The sequence below is a fragment of the Staurois parvus genome, unplaced genomic scaffold (assembly GCF_062004578.1).
Source record: "Staurois parvus isolate SC_StPar_1 unplaced genomic scaffold, SC_StPar_1.0 ptg000541l, whole genome shotgun sequence".
In the NCBI taxonomy this organism is placed as follows: Eukaryota; Metazoa; Chordata; class Amphibia; order Anura; family Ranidae; genus Staurois; species Staurois parvus.
Genome location: NW_028318337.1, coordinates 306,728 through 330,050, shown reverse-complemented (window position 1 = coordinate 330,050; position 23,323 = coordinate 306,728). Strand labels below are relative to the sequence as shown.

The following is a 23,323-nucleotide window of genomic DNA, read 5'->3' as shown; positions in this document are numbered from 1 at the left end:
AAGGTCATGCCACAGCATTTCAATCGGGTTGAGGTCAGGACTCTGACTGGGCCACTCCAGAAGGCATATTCTGTGCTGTTGCAGCCATTGTTTTGTTGAATTACTTGTATGCTTTGGGTCATTGTCCTGTTGCATCACCCATCCTCTGCGGAGCTTCAGTTGGCGGACAGATGGTCGTACGATTTTCTGCAAAAGTCTTGATAAACTCTGGAATTCATTTTCCCATCAATGACAACAATCCGTCCAGGCCCTGAGGCAGCAAAGCAGCCCCAAACCATGATGCTCCCTCCGCCATGTTTTACAGTGGGGATGAGGTTTTGATGTTGGTGTGCTGTGCCTTTTTTTCTCCACACATAGTGTTGTGTGTTCTTCCCAAACAACTCAATCTTGGTTTCATCTGTCCACAGTATATTTTGCCAGTAGTGCTGTGGAACATCCAGGTGCTCTTTTGCCAACTTCAAACGTGCTGCAATCTTCTTTTTGGACAGCAATGGCTTCCTCCGTGGTGTCCTCCCATGTACTCCATTCTTGTTTAATGTTTTCCTTATTGTAGATGTGTCAACAAAAATGTTAGCATGTGCCAGAGATTTCTGTAGGTCTTTAGCTGACACTCTGGGATTCTTCTTTACCTCATGCAGCATTCTGAGCTGTGCTCTTGCAGTCATTTTTACAGGACGACCATGCCTAGGGAGAGTAGCAACAGTGCTAAACTCTCTCCATTTGTAGACAATCTGTCTTAGCGTGGACACATGAACATCAAGGCTTTTGGAGATACTTTTGTAACCCTTTCCAGCTTCATGCAAGTCAACAATTCTTGATCGTAGGTCTTCTGAGAGCTCTTTTCTGTGAGGCATGGTTCACATCAGACAGTGCTTCTTGAAACCAGTAAACCCAAAACAGGTGTGTGTTTTTTAAAGGCAGGACAGCTGTCAGCAACACATCCAATATCATCACACTGATTGGAGTCAAGGTTGGCTCACTCCTGGCTCCAATTAGCTCTGGGAGAAGTCATTAAGCTAGGGCCTCACATACTTTTTCCTCCCTGCACTGTGAATGTTTACATGTTATGTGCAATTAAACCATGGCAACATCTAATGTTTGTGTAGTATTATGTTCAGCAGACTGTGTTCTTCTATTGTTGTGACTTAGATGACGTTCAGAGCACATTTTATGCCCAATTCATGCAAAACTCCCAAGGGGTTCACATACTTTTTCTTGCAACTGTATGTAGGAATTTTACATATAATGTCTACCGGAAATATAGTGAATTTTTCTTATATGTCCTACAATGAAAACATATTTTCAAGCTTAAATCTTGGTAGAAGTTTTAGAGAAGCTTCATTGGCGTTTCATTTTTTGCAGTCTTCCTTTTTCCAGTGTACTTCCTTCTATTTGGAATCCCACCTATATGATATTATAGGTATACATTTTTGAGCATCAGTGTTTTAAACTGTTTATCTTTTTATTGCATACAGGTGTGTGCACGGATTGGATTGGTTGGCTCTCCTGCCTCCTACGATCAGCTGGTCCGCCAGGTAGAAGACTTAAGAAAGGAGAACTCCCACCTAAGGAGGGAGCTAAAGGACAACAGCAGCCAGCTGAGCCGCCTTGAGCATGACACATCGGACATGAAGGTAAGGGAAAAATGCTGAAAGCGTGGAAGTCAGCTAAGTGACTCAAGGATAGCATCAGGGATAATAAGAAAAAGAATACTAAAGCATCGGGAAATTCTAAAATTGAAGTTAAGAGGTGACCTGTACCGACATACATATGTCCATACTTACTTTCATACATATGTATGCTGGCATGCATTGTTTGGATGTTTCTCAATATACATTATTTAAAAACAAAAAAAACACAACAATTTTTTGGGAAAAATATAGACATACGGGACCAGATTATGGAGCACAGATTTCTGATTTTACTCCAGAAACAAAGCAGTACTAAAGCAAAAAACAACATTTAGAGTGGTTGTAAAGGAAAAAAAACAAAAACAAACATGTCTATACTTACCTGCTCTGGCAATAGAATTGCACAGAGGGGGCACTCGTGTAGGCTCGCTCCCAAGACCTGCTGCTGCATCCATTGACACAGACACTGGGTCTCAGTCCTACCTCCCGCTCCCTCATAACTGGAGTTGATTGACAGGAGTGGGAGCCAATGGCTCCTGCTGCTATCGATCTGCCCAGGAAGAATGGACAAAGCCAGGAGAGCCACAGCTTTCATGTACAGCGCTGGATAGTGATGGGGCTCAGGTAAGTATAAGGGGGCATGAGGGGGAAGTATGTGACACAGAAGGTTTTTTACCTTAAAATGAACTAAGGTAAAAAACCTTGAGGCTTTAGAACCACTTTAATATATTGCAGCTTACCAATCAATAAATTTGGTGGCTGCATTAGTTTTTATTTTTATTTCCATTATTTTCACCTGGTGAAAAATTTGCTTGTGCATTTCTATGAATTAATAAGTGTCACTGCTGGGTTCCAGATCTACTCTCTTCATTAAATCCATGTCCCATGGTTGTCTATGGCAATTAGAGCACTAAACAGCATCGTAGTGTCGTTCATCCATCTATCCATTTATTTAAACGTGAGCGGTGCAGTACATCACCAGGGAAGGATTTTTAATATATATATGTGTAAATTTGTATTTTTTTTTTTTTTTTTTTGCACACTTCTTATGGTTCTTATGATTTTATGATTGTCACTAGTTTCAGTAATTTTATTTATACATATATATTTATATTTTCATGTTTACTTATACTATGTCAATTGCCCCTGTGACCCCTCCCCCTGCATATGGGAGTGTCCAGGATGGCCCATGTGACCTTTGGTTCAACTACTAGTGAGCATATATAAGAGGGAGCAGACATTTGGTCAGTTGGCTCTGAGGAAGAAGCAAGTCCTCGAAACTCGTCAGCCTATTGGATATCTACACTCCCTATTGCGGACTGTTACTCAGCGCGGTGTTGACTAAGCTGTTCTTTTATGACGTGCCTTGACTTTATTGTCGTTTGTGAGTACAACACCTACTTTATGTCTTATTAAATATTTTTTATGGTAATGCACTAGGCCTGTGCGCCCTCTGTTTGTTCTTTCCTCTTAAAGGGCTCATTAACTGAGCATATTGTATAGTGGATGAGCTAGTTAGATAGCTCAGATGTATCCAAAGGATGCCTGCAAAAAGTTATACAGACCTGAAGGGCAAACACAGTAGTGGAAACAACTGAAGGCTAATGGCAGTTCGTGTAACAGGTATAGATCAATACATCCCTTGTGGGTGAGGCCAGTAACCATCAGGTTGAGATAATGTTGATTTACTGCACATACAGCGGCAGCCACCACATAAACTGTGCCCGCAGCCTCTGACCACTCCAAACACTGTTGTTGCTCTCCTCGGTAGTGTCCGAACCTCCACTTGTGGAATATAGCAGATTGAGATGAAGTATCTTTCTGGACTAAGCTGAACGTTTGCGGCCTCCAAATACCAGACATGCCTTGAATGTTAACTGTTACCGTTACTACTGGGCTTATGTTAGTTCACAACTAAACTTTCAAGCCATCAAATGGCTGGGGTCATAGCTGATCACATGTGCAGCACTATGGCAACAGATCAAACAGAGGCTGTAAAGCAGGGCTCTCCAAACTTTCTAGACAAAGGGCCAGTTTACTGTCCTTCAGGCTTTGGTGGGGGCCAGATTGTGGCCAGTGGGATTTGAAAATGTCCTGATATCAGTGGGCATAAACAATGCACCATCATTGGTTTTATCAGGAGGAATAGTGCCCCATTGTTTTTATAAATGGAAAGAATAGTGCCCCATCGAAGGTATCCCATTGTTCGTGCCCAGGCCCGGACTGGGACAAAAAAATAGGCCTGGGCACTTTGGACTGAGCAGCCCTTTCTTTGGAGCCCTGTGGCGGAATGCCAGGGCCCGGTCGCAAGAGCGACCTTTGCAACCCTGGTAATTCCGGCACTAGTGTGAAAGAAAGGAGAGAAACAGGAGACAGAGAGTGAGAAAGAAAGAGAGGTGTATAAAAAGAAAGAAGGAAGAAGGCAAAGAAGGAAAGAGGGAAAGAAAGAGAGAAAGAAAGAAAGAAAGAAAGAAAAAAGAAAAAGGAGAGAGAGAGAGAAAGAAGAAGGGAGGAGAGAAGAGATATGCTGACAGATCCCCCGCAGCACTGGATGAGGAGGGGGCCGCTGGAGGAGAAGAGGGAGGGGGGCTGCTGGAGGAGATGAGGGAGGGGGCAGCTGGAGGAGATGAGGAGGGGGGTACTGGAGTAGATGAGGAGGGGGGCCGCTGAAGATGAGGGAGGGGGGCCACTGCAGGAGATGAGGGAGGGGGCCGCTTGAGGAGATGAGGGAGGGGGCCACTGGAGGTGATGAGGGGGGGCGCAGGAGGAAATGAGGGAGTGGGCTGCTGGAGCAGACGAGGAAGGGAGACTGCTGGAGGAGATGAGGAGGGGGGCCGCTGGAGGAGATGAGGGAGGTGGCCGCTGGAGGAGATGAGGAGGAGGGCTGCTGGAGGAGATGAGGAAGGGGACCGCTGGAGGAGATGAGGGGGGCTCCTGGAGGAGATGGGGGGCTGCTAGAGGAGATGAGGGAGGGGGGCGGCTGCGGGGGAAGATGGGGAGGCTCTGAAGCAGATAAGGGGGGGCCGTGGGGGGAGCATACAGGAGCCAACCACATGCAGGAGATGGATAGGAGAGGTGGCTGGGCAGCACATGGAGGAACCAAGAACTGCACGGTCCTCTCTCCTATCCAAGCATCCCCGGCCCACCAGGCAAATGCCCGGTTTGCCCTATGGCCAGTCTGGGCCTGTTGATGCCAATTGGTGGAATAGTGCCCCAAGGGCTAGATAATAAAAGCAAAGGGCCACATCCAGTTCCTGGGCCCCGCAGTTTTGAGACCACAGCTGTAAAGGATAGGAAGGTTTCCACCTTAAAGCTGAACTTTGGCTAACACTTTTTTTAAGCAATTACAGCAACAGTTTTTTATTCTTTTGGGATAAAGGTTTTACATACAAGAATAATATCTGACTATTGTAAGTACACCTTCCCGTGCTAAATAATTTGTCACAACCCTCTATCTTCTACTATTGCTGGACAGCTTGTTCTGCTAAAGTAAGTTAAAAAATCCCATACTTAATGGTTGGTTCACCAGATGAAAATAAAGGATAAAAGCCTAAAATAAAATGAATGCAGCTACCACATCTGGTAAGGTGCAACATAATACATGTTTGTTTTTGGATTTAATACCGCTTTAAGACACCTTTTCTTTGCAAAGGTATAAAACCTGGAGAAAAAAAAGCTGTTGCAAAATTGCTAACAATATGACTGTGTAGCATAATTAGTATACCTAAATATAGATGCTGATATGAGGCATACACACAGCAGTTGCTCAGTCGGTGTAACAGTGTAACAAATTAGAACATTTCCTAACAAAGCCTAGTTCTACATATATAAAAAGAGATTATAAAGGTAGCTCTACCCCTTAGAAGTCGCTAGAGATTTGGGTCCTCCTATAGTCCTGCACAGCCAGGCAACACGCATTCCTCACTGACTTGCATCCAGGAGACAATAACTAGTCCTTGAGCTTGGGTTTTTTAAGTTTTAATAGGGGAATTGAACTGGGATGGGGTAAAGGGTGTATGGGATGCCCAAGGGAACTGGAACTGAGGACACCTTCCTGGAACTATGTACAAGTCTTTACATAGCAAAATTCTCTTCTTGGAGAGCTCTTCAGTCTTTCCTGGTCTGAAGGAATCCCTGGGTAAGGGATCCAGTGCCTGCCACCTTACAATTAACAGTCCCAGGCAAGGAGCTAATCCAGTTTCCCACCAGAGTGCTTCTTTCCCCTTAACTGGCCCAGGGGGTGTAGGATTAGTCACTCAGTCCTGTTCCTATGAGCTCAAAGGTCAGTAGCTGCTTCTAGGCCTTTAGCTGGGCTGGCTCCTTCCCTTCTGCACAGGTAGTTCGCGCTTTGGGGACCAATGAGGGCTAAGCTTTCATTCTCTCCAGCATCAGTGCCTGGAGGTGAGCCCTTACCCAACTGGGCCTCCTTCCAGGCTTCTGTACCTCAGCATTCTTACGCTATCTTCCACCCGGACTCTCCTGCTGCTGAGCAGGCTCTAACACATTTAAAGACTGGCCCCATGCCAAGCCTTCTACTTGGGGATTGGTCAGAGTCCTCCAGGTTTGCAGGCCAGCTCCTCCTCATCCCTGCCCATTGCTTGTAGAATCTTCTCCAAGATTCTAGAGCAGGGGGAGGTGTCAAGGAACTGACCTGCTGAGCCCCTCAGTCCTGACCTAAAATAACCCCTCTGCCTCAGTCCAGGCTCCTACTCAGCCTTCTAGCTGATAAAAACTTGAAATAGCTCCCCGTAGCTACCTAGGAGGGTGCTACACAAACAAGGATTTCTGAAGAACAAAAATCTGCAGAATTTTTTCCGATATCAATGGAACAGGAGGCAAAGTAAAGTTTTCCATTGGGGATGCCTTTCCAGTAATAGCTGTCAAAGGAAGCACTCACTGGACAGAGTTAAAAGGAACCATGCCCAAGTTTGATTGTTATCCCGCTGGCCTACACTCATGCTGTACTTTAAAAAAGGTGTTCCCAGGCAGACTTACATCTTCCAGACCACAGCGATCCTTGCTTATGTGGTGAATGAGTTATGGAGAGTCCTGTGCTCTGTCATATATTGTGCCTACACAGAAGCAAACTATTATAACTACAAGGGGGACCCTCTCTTCTTCCAAGTGGTCCCAAGCACAGGATGCTTAACTGTTCCCAAGCATGGTTTTGAGCAATGTGATATATAAAAAGGTATGTTTTTTTTAGAGAAGGCATACTTGTAAAGAATAATCTATGAACACAAGCACATACATGGTCAAAGAATAGTAACGCACCTCCATCACTCATGATATTGTTTTTTTCCTTAGAGAAAGCTAATGGTTGCTACTAATGAGCACTTAGTACAGTAGCAGTACAGTAGCAGATAGTGGAATATGCATTACTTTTTCCAGAACCATTAAGTTAGCTCAGATGAACAATCACTGGACAGAGGGGAACACTCAACGGTGTTCATTTGAGAACAGAAAATCACTTAAAATGAATATATAATAAGAGCCTATCTGACTACAGTGATATGATTGATTTTAAAGAGACAAACAGAAAAAACCCCAATATATAAACATAGACATTTTTGTATTATAGTAAAACAGCATTTAATACTGAACAGTCAATACAAAACTAAAACATCATATCTGACAGGTTGGACCAGAATTGGACATTCCAAATCACTAAATATCATGCTTTTTGTTATGCTTTCCTGGTACTACTATATTCTACATAATGTAGTACCAAATAGAATTTTAAAATGTAGACTGCATCCCAGCATTCAGGAGACTTGCGAACTTGGAGAAAAGATTTCACTTCCAGAGTCCCCAAGCATTTGAAACTACTTCCTACCCATAGGCCATGTAAAGTACAGGTGAAACTCAAAAAATTTGAATACCGTGCAAAAGTTAATTTATTTCAGTAATGCAACTTAAAAGGTAAAACTAATATATGAGATAGACTCATTACATGCAAAGCAAGATAGTTGAAGCCGTCATTTGTCATAATTGTGATGATTATGGCTTACAGCTCATGAAAACCCCAAATCCACAATCTCAGAAAATTAGAATATTACATGCAATCAATAAAACAAGGATTGTACATAGAACAATATCGGACCTCTGAAAAGTAAAAGCATGCATGCATGAGTACATACTCAGTATATATACAGCCTCAGGTTGAAGTGGTTATACCAGCATCATGACTGAAGATATATTCATAATCTTGGTATTGTTGTGTTTTCATCTGGCAATTCTCTTTAAGGGCTCGTTCACACTTGACTGTTTTACCAACTCTTGCCAACTCTTGCCAAATGCCCCAAGCATTGGTTCGGCGTTTGCGGAGCGTTTTTTAAACGCTGCATGTGCGGTTCAGCGGCAGTTGCTAGGTGTTTGCCGAGCGTTAAAAACGCCCCACAAACGCCTATAATGAAGTTTGAATGGCGTTAACGCCCCGCAACCGCGTCGCAACCATAGACTAGAATAGGAGGCTTCAACGCCTCCTGACTCGACCAGAGGCGTCCGTTTAGCCGTGCCGCGACGCTAACGCTCCCGCAATGTGCAGAATCGTCCGAGGCGTTTGGGAAGCGCTTCCCCAAACGCCTTTCTGCCGCCTGCACACAACGCTAGTGTAAACGTAGCTTTAGGAAAAAGTGATCTGAGCTTTTACAGGTGGCCCCCAGCCACCACCTCTGCCTTTACTGGGCTCTCAGTCTCCTGTACCATCAGGGAGAGCAGTACCAATGCAAACAGTGGTATACACTTCCCTGGACGTAGACGAGGAACTGACATTGTTCCTCCCACCGTGTGATGTCAGAAACCGGAAGCAACAATGATTTTGTCACTTCCAGTTTCGGTCTCATGGAAACCATCCATTACCATAATTGTAAAAGCATCTGATTAAACTGGTCTCAGTTTGATCAGATGCTTTGGGGTCAGGGGAGACCCCAATAGACCCCAGATCTCTCCATAAAGAGGACCTGTTACAGCCCATGCTATCACAAGGGATGTGATAGCAATAAAGTTGATCTAAAAAAATAAAAATAAAATCACAGTTTAAAAAAAATGAAAATAAAATAAATGTTTTTAAAGTGTCCCCTCCACTGCAAATGTGATTGCGCACATAAGTAATGTGAGGTATTGCTGTGATCTTCAAAGCAAGAGCAATAATTCTAGCACCATACTTCCTGTGTAAAATGGTAACCTATAAAGGCGTTTAAAGCATTGCCTATGGATAATTTAATGTACCTTAGTTTGTCACTGTTCCATGTGCATGTGAACTTTTAAAGCGTGACATGTTTAGTATCTATTTACTGAGTGAAACATCTTTTTGTTTTATATTTTATAAAAAAAAATGGGTGTTATATTGTGTTTGTGTTCAAAATTCATTAAAATGTATTTTTTCCAAAACATTGTGTTTGAAAAATCATTGTGCAAATATTGTATGACATAAAAAAATTGCAATGCCCACCATTTTATTTTCTAGACCTTATGCTTAAAAAATATATAATGTTTTTGGGGTTCTAAGTAATTTTCTAGCAAAAAATGCTGACTTTTACATGTGTGAGAGAAATGTCAGAATTGACCTGGTAGGCAAGTAGTTCATAAGCTGTTGGATTAGTGATCACTTCAGTATCTATCCACAATGGAAAAAATATTTAGCAAGGCAAACTGTGGCAACTCATAGCAATATTCAAATTTAAGCTGGCCATAGACAGATCTAAAATTGGCCTATTCAGCAAGGACTGGCCAAATTTATCTATGGCTTCCCCGCTCAGGGGAAGTTGATCTAATGATCAGCTTCTCTCAAATGGGACTGTTGGAAATTTTTCATTCAGTCAGTGCATGCAGCCAATCGATCAGTGTATTCTGACAACGGGGAGGATTCCTCCATCCACCTCACATGTGGGGGAATCCATTCATTCTTTTCTGATCAGCCAGCTGGCTAATAAAACAAATGATCCATCTATGGCCAGCCTTACTCTTACATTGAAACACTAGGTACTAAATTTTACCATTACTTATTACACATCCTTTATTAATATATGTATGTCCTTTATACATATATGTAAAATTAAGGAAATATCTAAACTAAGATATTTATATACTAACTAAGGTACAGTGAGACGAATTATCTATTGTATTCCTTTATCTTTCAGTAACTTGAGTGCCAAGGTTTCCTGTAGAGGAGATGGTGGAGCTGTTACCTCAAAACAAGAACAGTGGCGTGATCATTGATCACCCTGAGCAGAATAGCTCTAGACAAATGGTTATAAGCTCATCATGCTCGTTTTTTATATTATTAATTATATCAGTGATATGTTTGTTAGTTTTCGGATATTTACCTACATGTTGTGAAAAGTGTAGTCTATGTGATTTTTTTTTTGCATAGGAATAGGTCAATTTTATTTTCTTTACAAAGCATTGCTATTCGGGTTTTCGACACTTGGCAGGATATTTCATCCATTAACTAGACCCCACTAAAGTGGCTAGGGATGTATGCATCTCCCACTGGCATGATTCAGTAAAGGTGACCATTTTCTTTGTATGAAAAACTCTAAAATCGTTAAACTTGTAAGGTTTAAATTTTGCTTATCTTATGCATATATTTATTTTGTTTGGTTTAGGAGGTCCTTAAACATCTTCAGGGCAAGCTTGAACAGGATGTTGGCACATCGGCAAGTCACTGTGACATACTGGATCAGATGAAAGGTAAAAAAAAAAGTTGTGTAAAATAACAGGATAGCTCAATGCTGTTTTCCTATTAGATACAATGAGAATTTTGTAGCGTCAAATATGTATCACACACAAAGGATTCCCCTCAGTGCTTTAATTAGGCTTTTAATTTGCATCTTTCTGCCTAATCACCCTTCTTTACCAATTACATGCACCAATTACATGCGTTTATTATATTCATGTGTAAAAAATAAAAATGTTTACATTTATTTTTTATTTTAAATCAGGCAAACATATAATATTGAAAATTAATATTTTGTATTTTCATATCAATGCAGCCTATAATACTTTTTTTCAAAACATTTTTTTTCATTTTTAAAGCATCAAAATATAAATATGGGCATATTAGTATTTTATATTTATCACTTGCTTCAAGCAGGCGGATGTTCCAATTTATACTACTGCTATGTTCTTAAGAGCCTATGTTGTTACCAAAGCCATTTATGGTACTGTGATCTCTGCCACATTACATTTTAAAGTGAGACTGCTTACTCCCGGAACAAAGGATCGTGATACAGGATGAAGTGGGTGTGCAGCAGACTAGGTGTTAAGTGTTTTGGGGTAGACTTTGTTTTAAGGGCTCACTTTAGGGTTGCAAAAATAAATCTGTGCAATAAACTGTTTCCTGCAAAAAAGACATCAAATACACACATCTTTTGCTGCCCAGGGGACCAGAAAGATGATACTTTCAGTGGATGCAGCCTCTTGTGATAGGAAGGGATTTCTCGCATATGGTTTCAGAGGCTTGCATCATGCCACACCAAGTGGAAAAGTGGTTCATGGGGCCACGCTGAGTGGGGTAAAGTGAAGGCTTGAACCTTTTCAGAAGTTTCCTAGCTGCAGCCCTATCACTAACAGCATCCTTGACCAGGCAGGAGTCTTTTGCACAGGTGCTGGAGAAGAAGAAGAAAGCAATGTCCTCAAATCACCCCATGCCCAGAGTCAAAAAGCTGGAATTGTTGCTGCTCCCATTTCAACTCATGTAGATAGCCCCATTCTGCAAGTTTATGGTCTGTGCTGCATCACTGTAGCAAGTACACAGCTGACATTGATTTGCCCAGAAGTCCATCCCTGTCCTGTCCAGCATGTGGAAGGTAATGTGTGCACAGTCACCTGTGCTCCCTTCTTCTTACAAGCCTCATCATCTATTAATCAAAATCACCAGTCCCCCCCCCCCCAAGCATCCCAGAGCCTATGCAAAACAGTGCAGCGCATAAGAAAACTAACAAAGTGAAACAAATCAGTGAGTAAAACAAAATAAATGTGTTACGGGTGTAACAAACATAATAGTAGACAATAGAGAATATATAGAAGGGAAAGCTTTCATGAGGACAGCACAGTGGCTTAATGGTCAGTATATCTGCTTTGCAGCACCAGGGTCCTCACTTTGAATCCTAGCCAGGAGACTATCTGCATTGAAATTGCATGTTCTCCTTTTGCTTGTGTGGGTTTCCCACTACACTCCAAAGACATGCTGACAATCAGCATCTGCCTTGACAAACTCCATGATTCCATGGTGATTGGATCAAGTTGACATAGTTTCTGTTTGGCTATAAATGCTGGAGCATGTTCTAAACCAGAGGAGTCCTGGCACTTTCCTGGGCCACACTGGAAGAAGAGGAGTTGTCTTGGGTCACACATAAAATTTCCTAACAATAAGGATAGCTAATGAGCAGAAAAAGCCAGGTCGCAAGGACACATCCTGCAAGCTGAATCTCAGTGCCCTCCTTATTGAACTGGGTTACAGCATAAATAAAACAGGAGGGATGTAGAAAAAGAGAAACTAAGGCTACCACCAAACAGATTAAATCTTTCCCTGATCTGCTTCAGTTACGGAAAATTTGATTGATTGCAAATGCTAAACTACAGGCTCCGTGTGGTGAGCTTTTTTCCCTCAGGACCTAATCTGACTGGTAAAGTTGCTGGAATGTGGATGACATAGACCTCATGAAATACATGCTACTGACCAAGTAGCTGTCTGGGGAGTGCATAGCGGTGGAGGACCTTGCACTGGATACAGAGCACTTTGTGGGATTGAGCACTATTGGCTTTGATTGACATCATAACTCTATATATTTATACTGTAAGGACTTTATTGTCTACTATTATGTTTGTTACACCACTGACATATTTATTTCGTTTTACTCACTGATTAGTTTCACGTTGTTAGTTTTCTTATACGTTGCACTGTTTTGCATTTTCTTTGATATTGAGATTTTGTCACTATCTTTTTGTGCCAGCTGCTTCCGTATCTATAGTGCTCGCCGTTTATTTTTTTAATTTGAATATCCCAGAGCCTATGCTACAACCCAGGCCAAACAATTATGTGCTATTTAGCAGTAGTTTACCTGGGAGAGAGGAGCCACACTGGGCCAGAAATTCTTGAGGCTTTACAGAGTGAGGTTTAAAGGTGGCTGTCCCCACATCATCTTTTGCCAAGCAAGATTGTGTGTGACAAGGACACTAACGTGCTGGCTGCCCTTCGGCACCTAAACCCAATGGTGCAGCAGCAGTTTCTAGTTATTTACTTTGGCTTTCAGGAATTCCTCTGTCAGGCAAGAAGAATTTAAGACCACTTTAGGTGGTCACACGCTGCAGGTGTTTGCCTGGCAAAAATCCAGTACCATCATAGAGTATTTGTGTGAGTATGATACAAGGAGAGGCTTTGGGGTGATGGGGTTTTCTTCACTGCACCAGTGTGTCTCATCATTTAGGACATGTGCAACATGCCATGATGAGGTGGAAATTAGCAAAACAATCCCTCGTGTTCCTCCTGGAACACACACTGTTTGGTGTCATTAGACTAGGCACTGGATGTACAGCAGCAGAAAGAAGAGAAGCACTCGCTACTGTCTCAAGACCAGCAGAGTCATGTGTCTACTGCCTCCATTCCTGTGAGACAGAGTAGCTGTGGTGTAGTATGAGATGGAAGGTTTGGGTGGTTTCACCCTTCCCAAACCCTGTGCAGGGACCCTAGCATGTGGGAGATGAAAGAGAGGGACCATTATATGGCCACCCTCTTGGATTCCTGCTACAAGGGGATAAACTGTTTCCATCTCAGAAGGGACACAAAATGTGCCACTTTAAGGAGGTTTTGCAGAAGAACCTCTTGGCCACATTTCCTTACAATAGCATGATCTCCTCTCATCACCAGTGTCCACAACCACATGGCAGCCTCCTCAGTGATGATTTTAAGTCTTTTTCCAATCACAGGCATGACTGCAGGCAGCACTCATATGCAGTGTCTCAGCATCACTACATGGGGTTCATGGCTAAAGTAGACACTCTTAGAAGTGAGGACCCCATGGACTAGTGGGTGTCCAGGCTGAACCACTGGCCAAAACGTACACAGTATGCGCTAAAGATTCTGGCTAGCTCTGCCAGCCAGTGTGCTGTCCAGGAGTGCCTTCTGTTCATCAGGAGGTTTTCTTACAGAGAGGCAAACGTGTCCCTGCCACTATAGACCAGCTCATTGAAAAAAAAAAAAAAAAAGCAGTCCTGCATTAGCAATGATTACAAAGACCTTTATTGCTGATGTTGCTGTCTCAATTTCTCAGTGTCATATGGCCTCCAAAAAATGGTACCTGCCACCATTACCTGCTCCTGACATCTGTTTTGGCCTGCCACCATCACCAACTCTTGCCTGTTCTCCTGAACTGCTGCTATTGCCAGCTCATATCACCTCTTTTGGCCTATTGCAGTGCTCCTTAACCACAAAGCTGCCACAAATATTGTTCCACAGCTAGACCTCAGCTGCACAATTTGTGTTTTTTTTTGCAGGGTAAATCCTCTGTTTTGCACCAAGTTTGTGGTCTATTCTAGTGCCCCTGTACACAGCTGGACCTGAGCTGCAAAGTTTTTAATGTTTGCTGCAGGGTAAATTCTGAATTGAGTCTCAAAGTTTGTGGCCTATTCAGGTGCTCTGGTAATGTAAAGGTGACTCACATTTTTTTTCACAGCTGTACTTCAGCTGCCAAAATTAGAATTTTTGCTGCAGGGTAAATCATGCTCTGTGCCTCAGAATTTGCTTCCTACTCCAGTGTTTTGGAACTATACAGTAAATGTGTCATGCAATGTTTACAGAACTAGATCCTAGCGGTCAAATTTCAAATATTTGCTACAGAGTAAATCGTGCTTTGTGTCTACAAGTTTGTGGTTCATTCCAGTGCTACGGTAGTCTATCAGATAAAAAAAACTTTATTTATTTATTTCAAGATAAAACCTGCCTTGTCTCCCCCTCTTATATTGTGGCCTACCCAAGCTGCTTACATACTGTTCTGCTACTGAACAATACTCGTGGCTATTATTTCTGAAATATTCTAATATTTTTTTCAGGATAAACCCTGCCTTATCTCTCCCTCTTATAATAATAGGGGATAATGGGTTAAACGAGCACTAGGTAAAAGAGTAAGCTGCTAGCACAAAGGTCAAACCTCAAATCCTTTGAATAAATCAATAATTATAGAATGCAGCGCTAATCAGATGATGAGTAAAATAATAAATAACTGAATATATCCACATATATAATAATAAACTTGAAAAACATGCGCTGTGGACCGCTAAAAGTAATGGTGAGAGTAGCGTCTTGATTTGACGCATAAAGTGCAAAGGTGACACAGATATGAATAAATAGATAAAAAGTCCAATAAACGTAAAAGAGTGAATTCCGTGACTCCAGTGGTTGGAAAACGAGTATATATTGCACTAACCAGAATTTGAGTAAATTAAACCACTCCTGGTCATCTGTATCCTAAAGGTAACTTAGGGGATCATATGGCACACGTCAGCACATCAGGTGATCAACCGGCTACTACTCTCTAGGTTCCAGGATAAATCCCATCCAGTATAAGTGGACAAGTCATAGGCATTAGAAGAACACAGGATTCCACCTTAAGGGGCTCGTAAATAAACGAGCCAGAGAAAAGATGACTAATAGTGCAGTATTTTTATTCAAAATTTGGCATATAGTGTACATATAAAGTAATGTACTCACATCTGGCAACAGAAACAGTGACAAAGATGGCCGCCAGCCTTCCTTGTGGCCTCTGTGGCATGACGTCACTGACTTGGCTCCTCCCCTAACGCGTTTCGTGCTCGTGCACATTTTTGATCCCTCTTACTTACATGTATATTTTTCTTAAACCAAGCTAAATGTAAGAGTTAAAAAATCAATTATACATCTAAAACATGTGATGCCAGAATACCACGTCTCTGACCTGTGAAAATCATACTGTTCTATAACACCAGATACAGGTTGAAGGCATCTCTGAAGTATGTAACCTAAGGATTGGTGTTTTTCCATGTCACAGTAGAAGTTTTATTAAAAGGAGATCCCTTTCCCCACTAAATGGTATTTTTGGTGTTTTTTTTTTTTTTCATTGGTACATGTCCCTCATGGCAATACCTGGCTCAATATATCCTTTTTTGATGATTTCTCTGTTAGCCTTGTAAACAAACCTCAGAATCAGAAGCACAAATTACATACAAAATTGAATGAGCCAGCTGTTATTGTTTAAGTGCACAAAAGAAAAAGAAAGTGGTTTTTTTTCTATATTCACCCTACCCAACAAATGTCAGACTGTAACCAAAATTGCACGAGGTAATGCAGAGCACAGCTTTCATCTTGCACTTCTTCCTGCTGATAGTTGCTGCTGAGTACAACCAAGAGAAGCTTGAAAATAAAGCTGGTGGAACCTCAGTACATCTTATCAGCATCATCAATTTATTATAACAAACCAGCCCCTTAGTATTAAAAAAAAGAAGAATGATTGACAAATGCTTTTTATCAATAGTCTTAACTCACTTCCATCTTCCATTCACAGTTAATTATTTATGCTATACTGTATATAATCTGATTTGCAATTCAGACCAAAAAAATGAAAAAAAAACAAAAAACAATTTGACAGTTTAACCCACATTTCTTCTTCGCAAGGTGATGTCCATGGTTTATACAATCAATATGCAAGCGCTGGTACATCTGAAAGCTCAGTAATGCTGGGTCGGGCTTCTGTAGCACCATCTCAACAAGCAGATAATCCTCAGAAGAAGGGAAGGGCAGAGGGTCGTTCAAGTGGGACTTTAAAAGCAGAACTGGAGAGGGAAAGGTGAGAAAATAGATTAAGAAAGCTACAATATGTCAGTTCCTGTATCATGCATGAAAACATCTTCAATTTTGAAAACTGACAGTATACACGCTAACATTTATAATATACTTACTATAAAGTGAGTGAATTTAAAGCCAAAACTTTTTTAGATTTGGATGGAGTGTTTAAGCATTGGAAACCCTGTTTGGTTTACTGATCTCTGTACCCCATTTGGAGGATTGCCTTTTTCTATTTTTTTCTGGGGATCATTGTCACAACCTGAAAGTGATGGAAAATCCAAAATTTTTAGTTGTCACTGAAACAGAGGGAAAGTCTTCCAATGGGGACACTTGATTGGGTGACAACTGTCTAAGAGGGGATTTACCTAATTATTAAGATTATTCCTCTTACTTTCTGTTTTGTCCAAGGGGTAGGAAGTTAAGGGAAATCTCCCCTAAAGAACACAAATGGCAAAAAAAAAAAAACGGGCAGGGGTTTTAACCCTTCTATATTTTATCCAAAACTTTCCTCAATTTCAATTATCTTGTATGTTGAAAATGAAAACTTGGTCATGGCAGATTTCTTTCTTTTTATTTAGTGTGAGGATGTCTTTGAAATCACAGTTGCCAGTAAGAGAAAAAAATGGTCGCTTTTTTGTCAACTATTCTTTCCATTCTGCATCATTTAATAAATTCAGATGGCATCCATCAGCACAAAAAAGTTATCACCTTAGATTCTACAGTTTTTCTGGTTGAAGTTCAGATAAAGAAGGAACCACTGAAACTTTAATTGAAGACATACAAAACTAATATTTTACATGCCTTTTGCAGTAAATTTTCCAAGCAGACAATGTGCTTAATTCACCAAGTGATATTATATCTTTATATGTTCGGTCAAGCTCATTGCCAATCTGTATGTAATTGCACTGCGTGTTGGCAGATTACATGCAGATTGTAAGGGTGCCAGACGGAGATTTGTGTGTGTGTGGTGTCCCAACAGACCGTTCTGCAGATAAACTGTTGGGTGTTGGCAAGCTACCGTTTGTGGTGTGTCTGGTGTGGGGGTGTGTGGACAGTGGAAGAGTGATTAACACCGGGGTTCTGGCTTGTAGGATAGCTGGAGGGATCCTAGAAGGGTGTGTGATTGCTAGGCTGCTCCTCAACCCTAGTTAGTGCATCAGATTGTATGTAAGATTTGTATCTGCCAGTGTGTGGTCAGCCATCTGGATTGGAGTGGAGTCTCCCTCCGGTGGTGGCCAAGAGGTAGCGCGGGCTGTGAAAGTATATCACGTACTGTCTTATATACGGTTTTATATATTCAAAGTTAAGTCCCCCTTATTCCCTCTTACCCCAAGTTATGGCCGCACGTGCACGCCTCGGTTAGCTAGTCGCTGTGGGCATGGCGTGCAGGTGAATCCGTGACAGGTGTAAAGAATGCAGTGGCTGCCGGCTCCTTAACAACTAGCTATTCACTGGTTGTTAAGGATGCTGGCGGCTGCCATCTCCTAACAATCAGCTATTTCCTGGTTGTTAAAGTATAGCTCCACCCAAAAGGGGAAGTTCCGCTTTAAGGACTGCTCCCCATTAAGGATTGGCACCTTTGGGGAGCGGGTACCCGAATTTGACAGGTACCCACTCCCACATCCGGTCAGATCGCCTAGACGATCAGAAGCAGAAGGTGTCCTCCCTCCCTGTAGTCTTTTGGAACACGTGACAGGTCCCAGAAGACTACAGGGCCATTCACGAAGCGCAGCACTACTTGCGCATGTGCAGTGGGTACCCGGCTGTGAAGCTGCAAGCTATCACAGCCGGATGCCCACACTGATGATGCCGGCCTCCTGGAATACAGGACTTCCGGTGAAACAAGCTGCGGGACACACCACAGGACTGAGGGACAGGTAAGTGGCTGTTTTTTAAAAGTCAGCAGCTACAGTTTTTGTAGCGGCTGACTTTTATTTTTTGATAGATTGAGCGGTACTCCGCTTTAAGGATGCTGGTGAGTGCAGTATCCTTAACAACCAGCTAACATAAAATATATTTTTTAACTGTTGCATGCCTGAACCACGTTTAATTTAACACATGCATTTATTTATTTTAGTGAATTTACTTTAATGCTGTTTTATGCGATATTCACTGAGCATTTTGAGCAAGTGAGTGCTAATACAGGATTACCATTCGAAAGTGCATAAACTACAGTTTCCTCCTACGACCTTACAACCCATTACTTGGCTGTTATAAGCATAATTACACAACTTATTTTCAATCTTTAAAACTGATTCTTGTAGAGAAGTGAGGGTAATTCTCAATCTGCTTCATCAGGAAGAACAACAAGAACAGTATCCTAGAGGTTTTTTCTTAATCAAGCCAGACATATATGAATGCATATACTGTATAGTAACACAGTTCACATCACTATCAGATGAAAATCTAACTTTTCAGGATCTGAAATGCTTCTCACTGTAAAAAAAAATGTGTCTCCCATTGTCCTCTCCCTCATAGATATGAGGAATATGTTAAAGTCCAGTGCACAATTGGTAACATAATTGTTATATGCCTGTTAATATTGGGATTTTTTTAAACAATATTTATTTATTTCAGGTACTTATATAGCGCCATCAATTTACCCAGTGCTTTACATATATATTGTACATTCACATCAGCCCCTAACCCTGAAGGGGCGTACAATCTAAGGTCCCTAATTTACATTCATACATACACATACTAGGGACAATTTAGACAGGAGCCAATTCACCTACCAGCATGTCTTTGGAGTGTGGGAGGAAACCCACGCATGCACAGGGAGACCTATTTCCTATAAATCTCCTGATGATGCAGACTAAATATCAGAAGAAATGGAAGAAAATGTTTAAAATTTTATAAAGTAAAGCTTCCCATGCATGGGTCCTCCATCCACACAATCAAGGTAGATAGAGGAATCCTCCCTACTGGGACATTGTATTCACACAGTGGGACTTTCCACTGTCAGCATACTTTGATTAGTGGCTACAGCCAGCTGAATAAGAAAAACAAGCCCGTTTGGTAGAAGTTGTTTTATCGATCGAATTCTGTTGAACATGCACAATTAGACATTGATCAAAATTTGACAAGTCCCTGCTGAACCAGCTGAATTTTGATCTATTTATGGCCAGTTTAAGTTGTGCAATAGTGTAAAATAAATAACTAAACAAGGTGTTGTATAATCCCAGGAGGATACTGTAATGTATGTACTTGTACTTCAGAATCTATATCATGTATATGCACTGACTTAATACTTTTTTAATTGTAAGATATTAAAGCTTAAATTTGGTAAAATATTTAAATCAGCACCAGGGACGGTACTTACATTGAATGAAGTGTCCCTTGTACTGGTGGCTGCTGTTTTCATTGAAATCTTTATTCCTCTGCCCTCTCTGATACCCCTGCAGGTAAAATCGGGTGGATGAATAAAATGTCCATTTCCTCCATTCATAGAGAACATTTCCTTGCAGGAAGCGGTAGTACAGCTTTTATGAATTGAGAAGAGGAGCAGAAAGTGTGGGCATAGTCTGCACTTATGATGAGTGCCTGTCACAGGTCCAGTGGCTCTTATTAACCCCTGCAGCACCAGAAGATCACAGTTGTGGGGGTATTGGGGAGGATGGGGGGGCGCAAAAGAATGAAAATGTAATTGAAAACAGCAGCCACTGGCACAAGGGACACTTTTCATTTAATGTAAGCACTGTTTCTAGTATTGATTTAAAAAAAAAAATCAACTAAACTTAAAGTGGTTGTAAAGGAAAACATTTTTTTTTTAAATAACAAACATGTCTATACTTACTTGCTCTGTGCAATAGAATTGCTCTGTGCAATAGGTGCAATAGGTTCTGCCCCCCACCGCTCTCTTGTCACTGGAATTGATTGACAGGAGCAATATCTAATGGCTCCCGCTGCTATTGATCTGCCCAGAGAGGAGAACAAAGTCAGCAGAGGCGCAGCTCTCGTACACAGTGCTGGATCGTGATGGGGCTCAGGTAAGTATAAAGGGGGATGAGGGGGGAGTATGTGACACAGAAGGTTTTTTTACCTGAATATATAGGATGCATTCAGGTAAAAAAAACCTTGTGGGTTTAGAAACACTTTAAACTTTAAAGATTTGTTATGGATAATGGTTTTGATATTTAAAAAAAAAAACATTTGTTGGTAGATGTTGTGGAAGAAAGCTCTTGTACATCTAATGTACCTTTAACAATATTTGAAATTTCTGGCCTTGTCAGTCATTCTGGGCCAATAGAGAAATAGAAGAAAAGGTTTAACTTTATAGTTCTAGAACAACCAAATTGTTCAACAGGATTTTGAAGAGAGTTGCTAGAGGTCTGTCAGTCCACAAATGATTTATTTTCCCAGATCTCTATTGTTGGGAGAAATTGACAAAGAAGAAAAAGAGAAACTCTGGTACTACTCCCAACTTCAAAGTCTGTCCAAGCGCTTGGATGAGCTGCCTCAAGTCGAAACGGTATGCATGGAAACCTTTAAAACAGTATATCAAAAATAGCATGTACATAATAAATCCTCTTTATTCTATTTTGTTTCATTGCTTGTCTGCAGAACTATTGGTCTTCACTAGTGCCCAGGAAAAGCAAGATTTTAAAGATCTTGCACAGAATTTGTTCTGTTATTAGAAGTACCTCTGGTTTTTAACACTGATATTCTGCTTTTAATTCTGACCAAAATATTTATTGTTTTTTTGGATAATATGGGGGTGGGTTAGAATCTTTGTCCGGGGCATGTAAAAGCAAAAAACCTGATAGAGGCAATAACTCTTAACCACTATATCCAAAAATGTTTAAAAAAACGGGCCCATGTTTCGCTTTTTTTACTAAGATGCAAACAACTACAAACTGTAATATTTAAAAGTTAATAAATTATATTAGTATATAAGGTCAACAAATAAATAATTAGTGATGCTAATGTAGCGAACCACAGTTGTCAGGGGTTTTGCCATATGTAAGGTTCTTTTATGTGCAGTTCAGCAACAATGGGTCCATGGAAGTGATTTTAAATGAATGGCTGTCTACTTTTCACAGTCTCTACCTTTTTCTCAGTCTGTTCTCTCTGATCACCATTTGTACTGTCTCAGTTCTCAATGCAGATTGACCTGATACGCCAACAGCTAGAGTTTGAGTCTCAGCACCTGCGCTGTGTGTTAGAAGAAAGATTTGGTACAGCAGATGAAATGATGCAAAGAGCACAGGTAAGGCCTAAAGACTTGTACACATGATGATAATATTGTATGATTGATTGTTCTTTTTTTTTTTTGCATGCTAGTCTCATATCGAAAATGAAGAGGCAGGGCTGGGACAAGGGCTGGGCAGGAGGGGCAGGTTTACTGTAGGGATGGGGAGCCTTCCTTCTGATTCAAGGTCAACAGAAGTAATGACAGTAACAATGGCACTGATTTTGACTAGCGAGTGACTGCTGAGCATAGGATCCCCTAAGCTTGCACATCATGAGCGGGGGGGAGGAGGGGGAGTCAGTTTGGAATCTTTGCCCTGGGCCCTGGATGACCTTGTCCCAGTGCTGTGAAGAGGTTACTAAAGTTAGAAAAATTCTCGTATGACAGAATACAACTTCAGAGGTGATGTAATGTAATGTCTCAAAACAGAACCAAAAGTAATACATAAACGACTTACATGGTGCTCTGACAAGAATTTAGTTTTTTTCCTGTGAATTTGAAAAACGCTTAACTTGTCCAAAAGCATATGAATAGGATTGCATTCTCTCCTGTTATTTCAGTATCTAAAAATAGAAATGGGACAAATTTATACACAAATTAAGTCCTTTAGAAGTTCACCAGTGGAAAGCCAGTTGTTCTTTATGGGCAGGGGAAAAGAGGGGACAATTTAATATTAACAACAATAGGTTAATGGGGGAAGCAAGGCTGCTAGAAAATTTAATCCCATTTGTCCCATTTCAGAAGGTAATATTTCAAAGTCAGGTCCTCAGTAGAAAGTGTATCTCTGGTAAGTAGCCAAACGAGGTTGCAGATTCATGCACAATGGTGTGCATTCCACAATGTTCCAGTACATCCATAAGGGCAGTTCATTGGCTGCATAAAAGAGAAATTAGGAACACTATTTGTGCTTCTACAAAGTATTTGCTAAGGTTGGTAATGCTTACGCCTCCAGCAAGTTTTCAATTATGTTTTGTTAGCTCTTCTGAGTCTATTGGGGTGCTAACTGAATTTCAATATTTTCTTATGCTCTCATAAGATGTGACTAGGTATGGACTCTGAAATAATAAATAATTTTGGATAAGTATGAATTCTTAATTGTATAGATCCTACCAAACCAGGATATTGTGAGAAATTGCCAGGCAATAAGATTTTGCATGACCATAACTTACAGTTTGCTGCAAATACAAAACTTTTATGCAGTATAGAAACCACTTCGTACTTTTGCAATTGTCTTCTGAAATAATTTTTCCAAATTAAGAGATTGAGGAAAAAAAGATTAAAGCCTACCTCCACTAGAAATAGTTCACTAAAACTATTTTAATTGATGTTTGATTTTACAGACAGGATTTTTGTTTAAGAGTGCAAGATTTCTTTAACAGTTTTGATTTATTTACACATATATTAGACTCATTTATATATTGTAGTGCAGTGAAAGTTATTTTTGCAGGATTTTGCAAGGTTGGTTAACACTTTGTGATATTGTTGCTGCTGCTTACATTGGTTAGTGTATGATCAATGCAGGAGTTTTCTATTTTTTTTTTATTTGAATGCAAGGCTTGCCTTAATGCAACATGTTTGTGTTACTGCAGTGACAGCAGTGTGAACTCAGCCTTAGTGTCAGTAGGGTGATAAAAAGAAAAAAATTAACTGGTGTCGGTTTGGTGAAAAAATGTGTTAGTG

General features: G+C 40.9%; 1 protein-coding gene across 1 annotated transcript in view; it reads left to right on the top strand.

The window, feature by feature from the left end:
* The window catches only part of APC2 (APC regulator of Wnt signaling pathway 2), an 89,929-nt gene that overhangs the window by 27,744 nt on the left and 38,862 nt on the right, over positions 1-23,323 (top strand). The window contains exons 3-7 of the mRNA XM_089690735.1: positions 1,476-1,634; positions 10,241-10,325; positions 16,282-16,453; positions 20,815-20,923; positions 21,548-21,661. Of these exons, the coding sequence (XP_089546861.1) occupies positions 1,476-1,634; positions 10,241-10,325; positions 16,282-16,453; positions 20,815-20,923; positions 21,548-21,661 (639 nt within the window). The remainder of the gene's footprint in view (positions 1-1,475; positions 1,635-10,240; positions 10,326-16,281; positions 16,454-20,814; positions 20,924-21,547; positions 21,662-23,323) is intronic.